The sequence below is a fragment of the Sebastes umbrosus genome, chromosome 4, assembly GCF_015220745.1.
Source record: "Sebastes umbrosus isolate fSebUmb1 chromosome 4, fSebUmb1.pri, whole genome shotgun sequence".
Classification (NCBI taxonomy): Eukaryota; Metazoa; Chordata; class Actinopteri; order Perciformes; family Sebastidae; genus Sebastes; species Sebastes umbrosus.
The window spans coordinates 36,758,803-36,773,791 of record NC_051272.1 but is presented as its reverse complement, the minus strand read 5'-3'; the positions used below and the strand labels follow the sequence as shown (position 1 = coordinate 36,773,791).

Genomic DNA, 14,989 nt, shown 5'->3' with positions numbered 1-14,989 from the left:
TCAATTGAAAATACATGTTATTTTCATGTAGTCATTTTCAGTCTAATATTGTGGGACACCTTTAACAACCACAAAGAAACTTGAATGAATGAAATGGTCAGTACTCTGCCTGAAAGATCAGATTTGAGCCAATGGTAAGCAGAATCATCAAAACCAACAGAGAGCAGCGTATTTAGTTTTCAATGCTAATACCTTATTAAAACATTTATTGTGGGCTAGATAAACACTCTATTGCCTCAGCAGCCCATCATCTGTATATATTAGGGATAACAAGTGATATGACTTTACAATGCAATGGTGTCAATATGATTTCTAATAGTGAAACATTGTATCATGTCTAATATTGAGTAGGATGTGAATATTGCAAATATTTGTTTATCTTTCTGATTTTGAGTGGTTAAACATGTCAGGAACAATGTAGCCTTTTGTTCTGACTCCTACCTTCTCTTTATTAATAACTGGCACAAGAATGATGGCTCACATGGGGCCCACTTTTTTCCAACCTTGGCCGCATTGGCAACCCACTAACAGACAAAAAAGGTAAAGATGGAGCCAGTAAACATGTTTTTTTGGTTCAAGTGTGGTCCGTGTAACTCCACACTGGACAGTGATGGGCTGGCATTTGGTCCTGTGAGTAAAGCTTTTGATTTAACCCACCAAAAATGTAACCTCTAACCTGAATTCACTCTTATTTTCTGATGTAATTCCTCCTAGCCCCTGCTCCAGCTGAACCTACCTGTGTTATAGAAGACAGTGGAACGGATGGTGCAGTTCTCAAACACAGTGTCTGTGGACTTGATGTCTTCAAAGCGACAGTCTTCAAACAGTGAGTTCTCAAACTTCACTGACTTCATCTCTATACTGATGAACCTATGGGGATGGGATGGGACACACACACACAAACCAACAGACAAAAAAAACATGGACTCTCACTTCTATTGCTGTGGCAACACAGAATTAGAATGGTAAGAATGGGCTCAACTGTGGTATATCCAAGATAGCCACCACTGATAATACTGCCATAGAAATAAGCATTGACGTGGACAGTGTGTTGGAATTGAAATAGTTCAATGTTATCATCTCCATGGCAATATGATATACTCAGTGGCAGCCCTGTTAATTATACTATTCATGCTGGATTGCAAGTTAAAGCCCATTCTGTCTGTTTCAATTCTGCAAAAAGCATAGAAGTTAAATAATATACAGTAGTATAACATACTGTATATCTGTACTGAAAACACTCTCTTGCAGAGGTGAAGTGTCCTTGAAGGTACACTCCCTCATTCTGTTATAGAGCCAAGGAGCAACCCCTAAGTTCCTAAGTTTCCTCCCAGCTCACCATTTTGAGATTCAACTGGGCGCAAAAGTGCATGCAACTGTAGAGGTGGTGCAATCTGTGTGCAAAGCTGTACTTAGACTGAACGAAATGTAGAGGTATGGATGTATGCACAGTCAATTTAAAGAATAGAAACAGAACGGAAACGACAAGGATTCGCCATAGGTGCCATTAACTCAGACAAAGATGGCTGAAAATGTTCCACCTTGAGGAAAAACTGTCATGAATTCATGAATATTCATGATTATGCACATATAGGAGTAAATTGTATTGGGGTTTCTGTTACATTTTTAATCTGTCTGTCTGAGCGATCAGAAATATAAATATGCAGGCGCACTGCTCACACACAGCAACTCCATTGACTGATTATGGGCAAATGATACCTACCACAAAAAAAACCTAGAAACATATTCATGCAAACGTAGTAGGATGAAAATTAACTTCACATTCAGTCTGAATGAATCCTTGGGTCATCTTCACACAGGACACCAAAGCATACCAGGTGGCAGGAAAGTGCCAAAAAAGTTTTTTAAAACAAAATATAGAGCTCCACAAAGCCAGTCTGTATATTACTGCATGTATCTCAGTCAGGCACTGGCCATTGAGAAAAAAATGAGTAAAAACCCAACAATCAAGAAGAGTTTGACCACAGCGGTGAGCCGTAAAACCTGAGTTGCACGCAACACCCAAGTTAGCGTTGATGTTAGCTGTTCACAGGAAAACAATGGATCACGCAAAGCAACTGTGCTGCTGATCAAGTGTAGAGGGGCTTCTGTCTGCTGCATACACTTTCATGCTCAGCTGTTGCAACTATTAAAGGGACTGTTTGTAAGAATCGGAAATGTCTTGTTAACAGCGACACCTGTGGCCGTTAAGTCAAAGAAAGTCAGCGTTCTGTTGCTCGTGCTCGCGCTTGTGCGAAAACAAAACAGTGAGGTGACACAAGTCAGCTAAAAGCACAATATCACTCTATATTTCAGCTGCCTGGAAGTAATGTTAGCTGACCAGACAAAGGTCTCTCCATGAATCAATGCTGCTCCTAGTGTTGGCTTTTCCTGCCTCAGCCTCTCGACCGCGGCCGGAGGGAACAGGGGAGACACCGGAGTTTTGGTCGGAGACGATAACGTTTCTCTCTGCGGAGCCCCGTCACTTCACAAGACACGGGAAACCTCTGTTGGTCTGGAGGAGCTGCAGCAGTTATTTCTGCACAAACGTCCACTGTACATTCACTAGATATTCTCAGAGCTAAACTAACTCTTCTGCAGTGTGTAGTGTGCGTGCATGCACGTGAGAGTTGAGCGAAAGAGCGAGAACGAGCGCGGTGTGTGAGTGAAGGCAGGCAGAGGAGCAGAGTACAGCAGAGACTCCGGCCCTGGAGACCAAAGCTACGGTCTCCCCCGCGTCCTCCGACCGCGGCCAACACTGTTTTGCAAGACGGGCTTCACTAGATACAACTTTGTGGTTTTGGTGCTTCTGTGTAGTTTGTGTTGGAGTCTTGTCTGAACAGCGTAGCCACACACAAGCGCGCATGGGACACCGACCCGCAATGATTTATACGTGTAAGAAGTTACAAACAGTCCCTCTAAGGTGCATAAAACAATCATACCTCTTCAGTGACATCATGTCACACACCTCAGTTCTCATTGAACAGATTATCTGGGGGTTGGGTTTTGTGTCCTACTATAAAATATATAAAATAAAATGTTTGTCTTACTCTATCATAGACGGTGTTAAGGAAACTGAACGAACGATGAAGAGCACTCCTATTTCTGTCAGCTAAGTGTTAAAATGTTGAGCGAGGAGGAATTTATGGGATTTGGGGGTTCTGTAACAAAATCAGGGGGTGTATCTACCAATACTAACCTCTGGCTTATGCACGTATACAAAATAAAAGTATATTGTTTATAGTATCAAAAAATGGTGATAAAGTAGAAGCCTTCGTAAACCCGTCAAGGTTTACGGTCTTCACAATGTAATTCAATGTTCTTTGTTCTGACCATTAGCATATGCAGTAAGTGATTAGGTATTTGTAGACATATTGCTAATGTTTTATGAGTTCCAGGGCATCACATACAACAACACATACAACAAAACACAGCATGCAACACAGTTTCCTTTAACATAACTGATAATGAAATGATTGATAAGGCTAATAATAGCACTTATGTTCACTGGGGTGAAGTGTTGGTGATCCTTTTCTAAACAGTGCAAGGAAAGTAGTTGACTGAGACTGTCCATACCCGTCTTCACACTGCTGACTATGTCCAAAAAGCTTATAATGTCGGTGCGGTTCTGCATAACTGTTGAAAGCTGAGCATGTTTTAGTACACAGCAGTACGTGAAAAGGTACAAACATTCCAACTCAACCAAAATATTCTATACAGTAGAAAGAGCATTAGCTACACTAGATTCATAAAAGATACAATAAATACATCGAAATGCTACAAATGTGGTCATACTCTATAATTTCTGGTAAGTAACTTACTGGTGATGGTTTTCTCATTCCCAGGGCGTCAAATACCGACGCATTGTCACGGTCGTCAGCATGGCATGCTGCCACACATGGCCGGTATGAGCACCTGTATGAGATGCACCGGGCTTTCCATTAACTACAATGTACACCCATCCGTGGCAACAGTAAACGCTCAGGGAAAGAGTACAACAGACTAGCATTTGGTTATTTACTGGCCCCCCACACCCTCAGCAAGTGTGTGGACGTGGCGATGCAGCCGCTACGTGACCGTGACATGAGGGTCTACATTTATCTAGACGACCTCATTATCATGGCTACGTCCAAAGAATGGGCGATGTTTCACATGGCCCAATTGATCTTGCACCTCACCAAGCTGGGGTTTGTGATCAATTGGAAGTAGCGCTGCACCCTACCACACCAACAGGGTGAGCATCTGCTAGGGTTGTGGGCCTCAGAGCACCGGTTGTCTCTGAAAGCTCTCTACATTCCGGGTCCAGGGCCGACCTCATTTCAAGTGGCGGACCTCTGCCAGATGAATGGAGGCTTCACTAGGAGGTGGTGAAGCAGATTTGTTCCCGGTTCGGGAGAGCGGAAGTGGATCTGTTTGCCAGCCGACACAACACCCACTGCCCGCTATGGTTCTCCCTGGCATGGCAGAATGACCCACCCCTGGGGCTGGACGCATTTGCACACGTGCCCTTGCCAAGAAAGCTGCTTTCCGCCTTTCCGCCGCTCAATCTCGTCCCTCCCCTATTGGAGAGAGTGAGGTGGGAGCAATTGTCAGTCATTCTAATAGCACCAGGTCGTCGTTCGGCACCATGGTACACCGAAATAACTTAGATGTTGGTGGTCCTGCCCTGGACCATCCCCCAGTTTTGGGGGGCTCTGTCTCAGAAGGCAGGGGCAAAAGGTGTAATGCCCAGTCTGGGACATCCTCTCCAGGCTTGGCTCCTGAGAGGGAGGGGGCTGAAGAGGTCATGGCCGTCTGTACAGGTTGTACAGACTATCCAAGCGGCAAGAACAGGATCCACCACTGCCTGTTACAGGGCAAAGTGGTTAGGGTTCCAACGCTGGTGCGATGAAAAGAGGCTAGATCCCCTGTCCTGTGCAGTCGGGTCTATTCTCTAGTTTTTAGAGTGTCTGATGGATAGAGGGCTGTCTCGTGCCACTATTAAAGTGTATGCAGCAACCATTTCTTTCTGCCATGAGGGTTTTGGCGACAGACCGGCCTTTGGTCACCTTCAAGCTGTTTCTGCAGAGTGCCAGGAGGCAATGACCAGTGGGAACTGCCATTGACGCTCAAGGCTTTGGTGAAGGACCCCTTTGAGCCACTAGAGCGTTTCTCTTTAAAGTTATTGTCATTCAAGACAGCTTTGCTGCTTGCATTGACCTCAGCTAAGGGAGTATGTTAACTGACCTGTCGGTGAACCCCAGTTGATCGATGCTTCGGGGTAACCACAGCAGGGCTACTCTCAGACCAAACCCCTACTTTGTTCCTAAGAACTTAAGGAGTTCATTCAGGTTGAGGGTTATACAACTTGATGCTTTTTGTCAGTCAGGGAGGCAAAGTTGCATCTGCTATGCCCTGTTTGTGCTTGGCATATTATGTTGAACGTATACGGCCCTCCTCAGGTGCACTAAACAGCTATTTGTGTGCTTCTGGGTGGGTGTGGTCAGAAAAGCCCTTTCCAAGAAATGCCTGGCGGGCTGGCTTTGTGAGCACATCTCCCAGGCTTATAGGCAGGCGGGAAGAAACCCTCCCACTGTGGTCCGTGCACACTCTACTCTTGCAGTGTTGGCAACCTTGTTCGGTGGGGTGAGTGTTGAGGACATACTGTATGTACGGCGGTGTCATAGTCGACACCTTGCCCGTTCATACGGTTTTACCTCTTGGATATGTCGGGCTCCTTTTCAGGATCTGTACTCGCTGGAACAACACAGGACTGGTGAAAAGAGCTGGCAGCTTATCAGTGAAAACTGAAGGCAGATTTCATCATCATTAGCAGGCCAGTAGTTTTTTGCAGTCTGTTGACTGAGTCATGTCCAAGTTGTTTGTATAGTTTGAACAGAAGTAGTTTGAACTTTTTTGTTTTTCCTTAGTTGTCATGTTTTCTGTCACAGTGACAATGTCATCCTCATTCTGAATCTACTTTTATCGGGGTTACCCCCATCTCTTATGTTCACACAATAGTGTGATTATGTCAGTTCAAGTTTCACTGGTTGCTTAAACATTGCGGCTTTGTCATTTTCAATGTCCAAAACAGCACCTGCTCTGTTAAGTGAAGTTTTGCTTAAAAACAATGGAAATCTACTGGGACAACTTCTGTTTCAGTGTCACATCTAGTCTTTCCTATCTTGGCTGTAGAAGAAACAACTCTCCCATTGTCAAACTTGAATGATCTTACACTCTTTGTGTCCCCCATTTTCAATAAGTCACTCTGTGTTAGTCCACCGATGTAATGATCGAGCTATTTCTCTCCACACACAGTTCCAGTGCAAGCTGTGTCAATTTATAATTTCCATCCTCTGCTACCAATGTTAGTTCAATAACTCCAACCACAACTGTACATTTTAAGACTTTACTGAGGGCGGTTGTGGTTCAGAGGTAGAGTGGGTCACTCATCGGAAAGACTGCGGTTCGATCCCCAGCTCCTCCAGTCACATGTCGAAGTATCCTTGACCAAGATACTTAAACCCAAATCGCTCCTGAAAGCTGTGCCATCGGTGTGTGAATGAGTATTTAGATTAGATCCTGATGGGCAGGTTGTCACCTTGCATGGCAGTCGCTGCCATCAGTGTATGAATGTGTGTGTGAATGGTGAATGCTGACATGTAGTGTAAAGCTCTCTGAGTGGTCGGAAGACTAGAAAGGCGCCATATAAATACAGTCCATTTACTGAAACTTCAGCTCGACATCAACAACAACATCTATATCACTCCTGTAGAATGTGCTTTAGCACTTAACAATGAATTAAATCAATAAAGACGGAGGATTTCCTTTATTGGACAGATGTTATATTAACGCACAGTAAATGTATGTATACATCAAACCCATAGTAAATCTCTCTCTGTTTGCTTTGTGTCCACAAGGTGATACAGTGAGACTTACTTGTCATGGATGTATTCCCCTTCTTGATGGATCTGGTTCTCTAAAGAAAAGTTAAAATGGAAGTTCTCCACTCGTTCTCCATGGGACACCTAAATAGAGACAAAACATGAATCAATTTTCTGCGCAGATATTTTAAAACCAAATAATGTTAATTCAAACCATGAATACACTTAAGATGAAATCATCTTGCCGTCATCGAAGCAGGACAAAAAGATCTGTGTTGCTATGAGTTGTATGAATTGTCGTTCACCTTACCTTGACCTTGGACTGGTACTCCTCATACTGAAGGTGTTTGATCATGTCAGGGAACCAAACAGACAGACCATAGTAACTGTGATCGAGGGAAGACTGAATCAATAAACCGTGCATAAAACAACCAGAATGTAACTGCAACCCAAACAGAAAGGATGAGACTGTCGTTCCTCTGCTTTATAAATCTGTTTTTGAGTTTTTATTTTTGAAATGGCCTTGTTCTTTGGGGTGTCCTTGTGGACCAACTGTCTGAGACACCTACCATGTAAGGGCTCTTTCACAAGCCAACCTTTAGTCCATTTTAATTGAACTCTGGTGCGGTTCAACCCCTGGTGCGGTTCGTTTGGCCAGTTGTGAACGCAGTAATCGTACTCTGGTATGGAACACAACTACCGGTCCGAGACTGCTTGTGAGCGGTGGTCTTGGACTGTTTCCAAGTGAACCAAAGCGCAGGCTGCCTGCGCAGACATTTGTTGAGATAGACACAGGTAACGACAGGTTAACATGAGTGGGAGAGGACTGACCTGGACTTCTGCAGAAGTCCAACGTTTGCTTGACATCTGGGCCGAAGGGAGCATACAAAATATGCTAAATAAAGTCCGCAAAAATAGTGACATTTATGGAGTCATTCAAGAGAAACTGGGGGAGAACGGCTATCGATCAGTGCCGAGTCAAAGTAAAAAAAAACTTTAACAGCATCAAAATCTGCGATTCCCTGCATAGAGGTGGCAGCTGTCGAGATGAAAAAGATAAATTCTCTCCTTCGTACACGCCTCTCAGCAAATGTTTTTTTTTTATTTGGTCTGCTTTGATTTCTGCACTGTGAAACCAAACCATACTAAATAGAAAATTAACCAACCAAAAGTATCAACTTCACTCTGATTCAGACTAGACAAACGAACTATGGCTTGTGAAAGTGCCTTGAGTGTGACATGCCTGATTTAAATCTTGCCATGTCGACACATTTTATTCTGTTTAACTGTGATTTCTGTCACTCTACTGTTCCTTATCAACCATGGATGATAATGTAATACATGACATCATGAACTAACCTGAAAGCCATGCAGAACCAGATGATGGCCATGAAGAGTGTAGCAAACCTCAGTTCTGCAGACAGGAGTGATGCTACGTTCCTCAACACCTGGGAACAAATATGCATATACAGCAGTGAACCACTCATGATTAAGTGCTATTGGCTACAGTATATGCTACCTCTAGGGATGCTCATTTTGAAACATTGTCTTAACCGATAACCGACCCTCGTTAACCGATTATTAACTGTTAAACGACAAGATTTGTGCCTCGCATGCTGCGGTGTACCAGCTGCAGGAGCACAACAGACATTCGTTGACGGGAGTCCCCAGTTCACCGTCCGGGAGCGTTAACTTAACAGCTATGATGCTGCGTGTAGTGTCACGGACATGCAGCCACTTTCCCAGTAAAAGTCTCCACCGCACATTTAGTTTAGTTTAGCAGGTTGTCAGCTGTGTGTCTGCCCAGCGTAAGGATAATCTGTCTGCCCGGCGTAACTTTAGCGAGTGTCCAACAGTGTGTGTATTTGTTCTACGTTAGTAGCTGTAGCATTGCCGGAGGCTTCGTGCTCGCCGCCGCCGCACACGTAGTCAGTGTAACTTTAACGAGTTTCCAACAGACCGTGTGTGTGTGTGTTGGCGGTGAGTGTGAGGTTGTTGGTGGTGTTCTAGCTGTGAACGTAGGTGTAGCAGTGTGTGTACAGTTTATTTGTCGGTGAATAAATGCTATGAAACTACAACTCCTCCGCTCCGCTCAAGCGAGCCAGAGACCGGAGCTGACTTCCTGTATGCTGCAACTCCGGCTCCGCCTCTTAAGGTGGGCTGTTAAGGTGGACCAGCTTTTCTCCTTAAAGTGACGAGTCGCTCCTCTGAGCTTTTGCGATAATTATTAACATTTCTTTTAACCGTTTTAACCGATAGAGTTAATCGGTTAAAATGCTTAATGTCGGTTAACGGTTAAACGGTTAATTATGGATATCCCTAGCTACCTCTTTAAAATATATTTCCAAAATAAATTGATGTTTTACAGTTATAGTTGGGTGAAAACTCCCTATGTCTCGGTGTCAGGAAATAAGAAAATGGCCCCAAGCTTGACCATTTCAAATTGTGTTGCATTTTGAGTGTCTGATGGCATTTGATCCAAGTGAAGTGAAAAATGTGAAGTGTGTGTGAGACCGCTTGAAAAGGAGGTCTTGACCCACTGTGGTGCGGTTGGTTTGTTGTGTGAAAGCAAACAAACCAACCACAGGATTTTATGATAGCAGATATGTCATTTGAGCATGATTTAAAAAACTACTACTGATAAATCCATCTGCTGATCATGAAATCAGGAAGCGATCTTATTGATCTGTATAAGGCCATACACCGATCAGCCATAACATTAAGACCACTTACAGGTGAAGTGACAATGGCACCTGGCAATGGGTGGTATATATATATATTTGACAGCAAGTGAACATTTTGAACTTTGAACTTTGTGTTGGAAGCAGAAAAAATGGGCAAGTGTAAGGATGTGAGCAACTTTGACAAGGGCCAAATTATGATGGCTAAATGACTGGGTCAGAGCATCTTGAAAACTGCAGCTCTTGTGGGATGTTCCCGGTCTGCAGTGGTCAGGACCTACCAAAAGAGGTCCAAGGAAGGAAAACCAGTGAACCGGCGACAGGGTCAGACAAACGGTTCATGAGTTATGAAAGGGAGCGTGGCTAACGTCTTGGGGCGGGGCTATGAGTGTATTTTTGCATTTAAATGTCCTCAGGACTGGACCCTTATCATGCCTGAGAAATTTGTGGCAGATCAGACTATGTACAGAGCCATTCGCCATGAAACAGGAAGTTACAACAACTTCCTGTTTCATGGCGAATGGCTCAAAATGGCCGCCACGCCACGGTCAGGTCGTTCAGTGAAAATTTACAATTTGAATAACTTTCCATCCATAAGGTCTTAAGATGGTCCTGACCAAATTTCAAGTCGATCTGATTAAATCTGTAGGAGGAGTTTGTTAAAGTACACGACCTATAAATACAATAAATTTCATACATGTAGGTGAAACCGGAGCGAGGGGCTCAATTTTTCCAACATTCTAAGGGGCGGTAGCGAGCCATTTTGCAACACCCGAGCCCGAGACCCTTAAAATATCAAATATTTCACCGCGTCTAAGTGTGCCAAGTTTAACAACTTTTTGAGCATGTTAAGGCCCTCAAAAAGGCGATTCATTTGGGAGGAGAAAAAGAAAAAGAAGAAGAATTCCTACAGTTTCAATAGGGCCTTCGCTGGCCCGACGTTGTCAGTGCTCGGGCCCTAATAATCAGAGTTCATCACTGGGCAAATACAATTTGTATAGTTCTGTGGTCTACCAGTCTTTGGGACTCTGGAGGGAAAAAGGTAAACAAGAGAAGAGTACAACAACAAACCCACATCCACCCTCCTCTGAGGCCTCAGTCCTAACCACAGTCTTAACCACCGAGCCAAAATCTTTCCATCCTCATTCTTCTTGTATTGGGTGTGCTACTACATACCAGTTTACAGAGTGTTAGTGAGCGTACAGCCCATCGTTGTACAGCTGTTCCTGTAGCACTCTGAATCTCAATAAACTCATCCTCCGCTGTCTTAGGTGCCTTGATGTGAGTCACCTGAAAAGATAAACGAGAAGGACATTTTAAAAGAGCATCTGATATTTGTCCAAGTGGCTTCTCCTGAATATAACAGATATAAATTATTTTAACGTCAGTATGAGGATTTGTCTATTGGTTCACACTTTTTAAATTCAGCACCCTTCTGTTTCACTCCAATCCCAGTGGAAGATTTGAATTGTTTCCTTCCCTTATCTCCAGCAAGGAAAAAATCAAGTCAGCTCTTCAGATATCTAAAAATATAATATATTGACTTACAAATGAGACTTGCAGTGTTCATCTGATATCTTATGAAAAGTTATTCCTCATTTTTCGTGCATTTTCCTACGAATGTCCAGCGTCAATTTCCGCTCCAGTCTTATATAAAAAAACCCCAACTTCTATCTTCACAGGAAAAAACGTAGTTAGGATTAGGCAACGAAACCACTTAGCCGTTATTTAGACAATCAATCAATCACCTCGGTTACTTTGATACTCAAGAATCTGATCTGATGATCATGATCATCTTTTTAATATCATTTTGAAACAAATGTATGTATTTTTAAACTGATTGAGATCCTGACATATGTAAAGAATGAGTTCAAATGATTGTAGCTGTGTGTGTGTGTGTTCATATTTGACTGAGTGCTGACTTTAAAAAGAAATGGTGTCATATTTGTGGCAAATTGTGTCAACTTGTTGACCAATCAGTGGGAAAGAGGAGGAGCAAAATTTCTGCAAAACTGTGGTGCTGCTTGTATCAATTCACTGCACATCTGGTCATATCTGATAATACATTAGTACTCTGTTACATGCATATTGGATAGCGACATGTACTTACAGTAAAGACTTTTTCTGGCTGTCCCTTGGCCCTCCAGTTGGTGTCATGGACCTGCTTCAGGATCATCCACGCCTCATCGTGCTTGGCATTCTGCTCAACACACACACGCATATAAGCATGCACACAGCAATGTTAAAGCAATCTTGTCATATTGGTAAAAAATCTGCAAATAATTAGCAGTGTCATCAGCATAAACACACAGCAATTTGTTTCTCTGCATTTCCCTATAAGAGTGTTGAACCACCCAGTCCATCACACATTCCCAGGGCTTCAAATACCGACGTTTTATCACGGCCGTCAGCAATCAATACTGCCGCACAAGGCACCCTTTAGCGCTGGTAAGAGACGCATCGGGCTTTCCATTAACTACAATGTAAACCCATCCATTAACCAACATTAAACATTAAGGGAAAGTGACTGTGGTGATGTAGTTTAAAGAGTGAAAGAGACACACTTGAGGTGGATGGGTCCAACAAACACAAGGCTTTCATCCAAGAGACCACTGTTTATGTCCCGTGCATCATGTTTCACTTTCACTTTACAATCAGCTGTTCGTTCATGTCCCGAGTTCATAATGTGAAGTCACATTTTCACTTTTAAGCCCAACCAAGTTGTTTATCCTAAACCTAACTAAATGATTTTGTTGCCTGAACTTAAGCATGTGTTTTTGTTTTTGATAGCTTTATAATTTAACATCTCCCAATACTCACTTGCAGTTGACTTACAGTTGTGACAAATTGCAGCTTAATGTCTTCTTCAGTCACGCTGAAGAACTTCCCCAGCGACGACATGTTGTGTGTGTGTGTGTGTGTGTGTATGTATGTGAGACGTTACTGACTGTGCCGCTGTGTGTCGATTTAAAACCATCATGTTGCGGCTGCATGTGTGTGTGATTGACTGAAAAATCGTATACATGAGACAGCTTAAAACCATCAGGCTTCGATCGTCTGCTGACTGATGGTGCATCTCCTGCTGTTAATTAAGGAAGCGCTTGATTTATACAGCTGACTTTTCTATGAGTGTAGCACGCATTTTAAACGTTGATATCGTAGTCGATCAAGTTCATTTAATTGTGGGAAGCCAAAATCGTGATCGCGATTAATATTTGATTAATTGTGCAGCCCTAGCTGACACGAAAATGCAAATACACGGATGGCCCTCTCTACACCCCGTGTTCGTTTGTCCGTTCTGGACTACTGTAGAAACACGGAAGAGGACTCGCTGCCTCTGTAGATATAAACGGCTCATTCTAAAGCAATGAAAATACAACGATTCTTATTTTCAGATGACTATACACTAAAGAAAACAAACTTATTCATATTACATTCCATTTTGGACAATAGATCCCCCTAATTGTTACACACTGGACCTTTAACGAAGCCCTCAGAACCATTTGAACTGTGAACTGCTAGTCCTTCACTGCATCTGAGTGTTAGAGTAGAAGTCCAGTATAAACATTTTCTGCAGTGTCACCTCCAAGAGAAAGCGGGGACTCTCAGGCATGAAGGTGAGTCCAATCAGCGAGGCAATAGCAGGAAGAGCTGCAGCCAGGACAAACACCCGCCAGCTGTGGAACTGAAACTCTGAGCCCATGCTGAACCCCCAGCCTGAACACACACACACATACACATACACACACATTTTTTAACATATGACATTGTTCTTTTGACACCATTAATTCCTTTGATTTTTGCACTTTGATGAATTGATGAAGATTTAAAAAGATTAGTCAGCCAATTAACAAAAGGTCCATTCAAACCATCCTCATGTTTTAAGAACTTAGATTTCCTGGGTTCAGTGTGGTGGTCACCATACTATAGAGGCTGTTGGTGACCATTACGCCCGGGACACACAGGGAACGTCAGGAGCGTGTGGCGGCTGCGTGATTCATGCGTCGGGTGTTCACACCAGCTGGGTTTCAGCTGCGTGTCCGCTGCGTTTCTTCTGCTGCAGGTGCTGTTGTTGTCAGCCCTTTCTTTCTACATAGAGTTTGCCTTTTAATGGCCATTTCATTTCATTATAAATATAATTTATATTTCTTTTAAACAAAGGAAGGTTAAGAAATGTGTGGTAATTTGTAAATAATAGTAATAAACAATGATTAAAACGCCGTACTATATTCATTCATGGAGCTCTCCAAGTCACTGCATATTCTACAACACTGTCCGGCACATATTTCAGAATAAAAGCCTCGTGTTAGAAAAATGAAGGAATTCTGTCCAAAGAAAAAATGCTTGAGGGCTTTTATTTTGAAAGGAAAGCAGGAAGTGTTGATTTAAAAATAAGTCTTTACTTTTTTTTTTTATCTCCGTAACATATTCTACAGATAGTCATCGAAACTGTAGTAATGTTGCTGATATGATGTCAATATACAGTCAATAGATCACGTTCTCTGTCTGTTGTTGCTGTGAGATGAGCGCGTGTGACGTGCGTGAGACACGCGTCTCACGCGGGCAGTGTGGCTGCTCTAACCTGTTAACACGGTTGCTGAAATAAAAAACAACAGGTAACACAGCCGCCACGCGCTCCTGACGTTCCTGGTGTGTCTCGGGCTTTAGAGAAACATGCTTACTTTAAAAATGATATTCATTATATCAAATGTCAATATATCAGTCATAGAAATCTCCTTCATCCCTGTCTGTACATAAAATGACTCCACATGGGTCCAAAATTCTATATTGGATGTTTTAATGACCCACTTTCCTCTCAAGCAGAATTAAAGGAATGCTGTATAGTGTTCTATCTTTACTGACCTCTTTTAAGTTCTTACCGTATCTGGGTATGATTCCCCAGGCAGTGAATGAAGCATAGATCCCACCAATCATCCAGAACATACACAACCAGGACAGATGCTCTCCTCTCTTGTCCATCTGCAGAAACTCGGAGAAGTACGAGTACACGATCGGCACTGTGCCGCCGATACTGAGAGTAGACAGGTATAATGAGAAAGTAATGAAAGAGAAAGAGACAGTTGTATTTACAACTAATCATTTAAAAATACAACAGTTCTCTTTATTGGTGGAATGATTACACAAAAGTGCCAGATGAAATAGATTCCAGGTGCATTAAAGCTGTCCTCTTTGAGGTTAATTCACTAACCACTGAGCCTTTCATTAGAAGTGTTGCCATGACAGAAGAACTATTCCTAAATCAAACATTACAAGAAGGGACAAAGTCATGATGTAGCAAACAGTGACTCGGAAAGCAAAGGTAAGACACTTTAGTTGTCGCAATCTGCCTCTCTGTCCCCCTCTCCAGCCACTTTAACACTTCCTCAAAACCATTAATTGCCATTCCCTACCTGTCCACCAGACTTCCTCATTCACTTGCTCACT

At 42.9% G+C, this 14,989-nt stretch overlaps 1 protein-coding gene across 2 annotated transcripts in view; it reads right to left on the bottom strand.

The window, feature by feature from the left end:
* LOC119487026 (synaptic vesicle glycoprotein 2B-like) overlaps positions 1 to 14,989 on the bottom strand; it is a 68,527-nt gene that overhangs the window by 3,082 nt on the left and 50,456 nt on the right. Inside the window, exons 5-12 of one of the 2 annotated variants that reach the window (XM_037767654.1) lie at positions 14,425 to 14,576; positions 13,128 to 13,261; positions 11,655 to 11,744; positions 10,721 to 10,834; positions 8,223 to 8,311; positions 7,174 to 7,249; positions 6,919 to 7,007; positions 737 to 870 (exon numbers count right to left, since the gene is read on the bottom strand). In XM_037767654.1, the coding sequence (XP_037623582.1) occupies positions 737 to 870; positions 6,919 to 7,007; positions 7,174 to 7,249; positions 8,223 to 8,311; positions 10,721 to 10,834; positions 11,655 to 11,744; positions 13,128 to 13,261; positions 14,425 to 14,576 (878 nt within the window). Of the gene's footprint in view, positions 1 to 736; positions 871 to 6,918; positions 7,008 to 7,173; positions 7,250 to 8,222; positions 8,312 to 10,720; positions 10,835 to 11,654; positions 11,745 to 13,127; positions 13,262 to 14,424; positions 14,577 to 14,989 lie in introns of those variants that run through there. The other variant, XM_037767655.1, reaches the window with a different exon arrangement.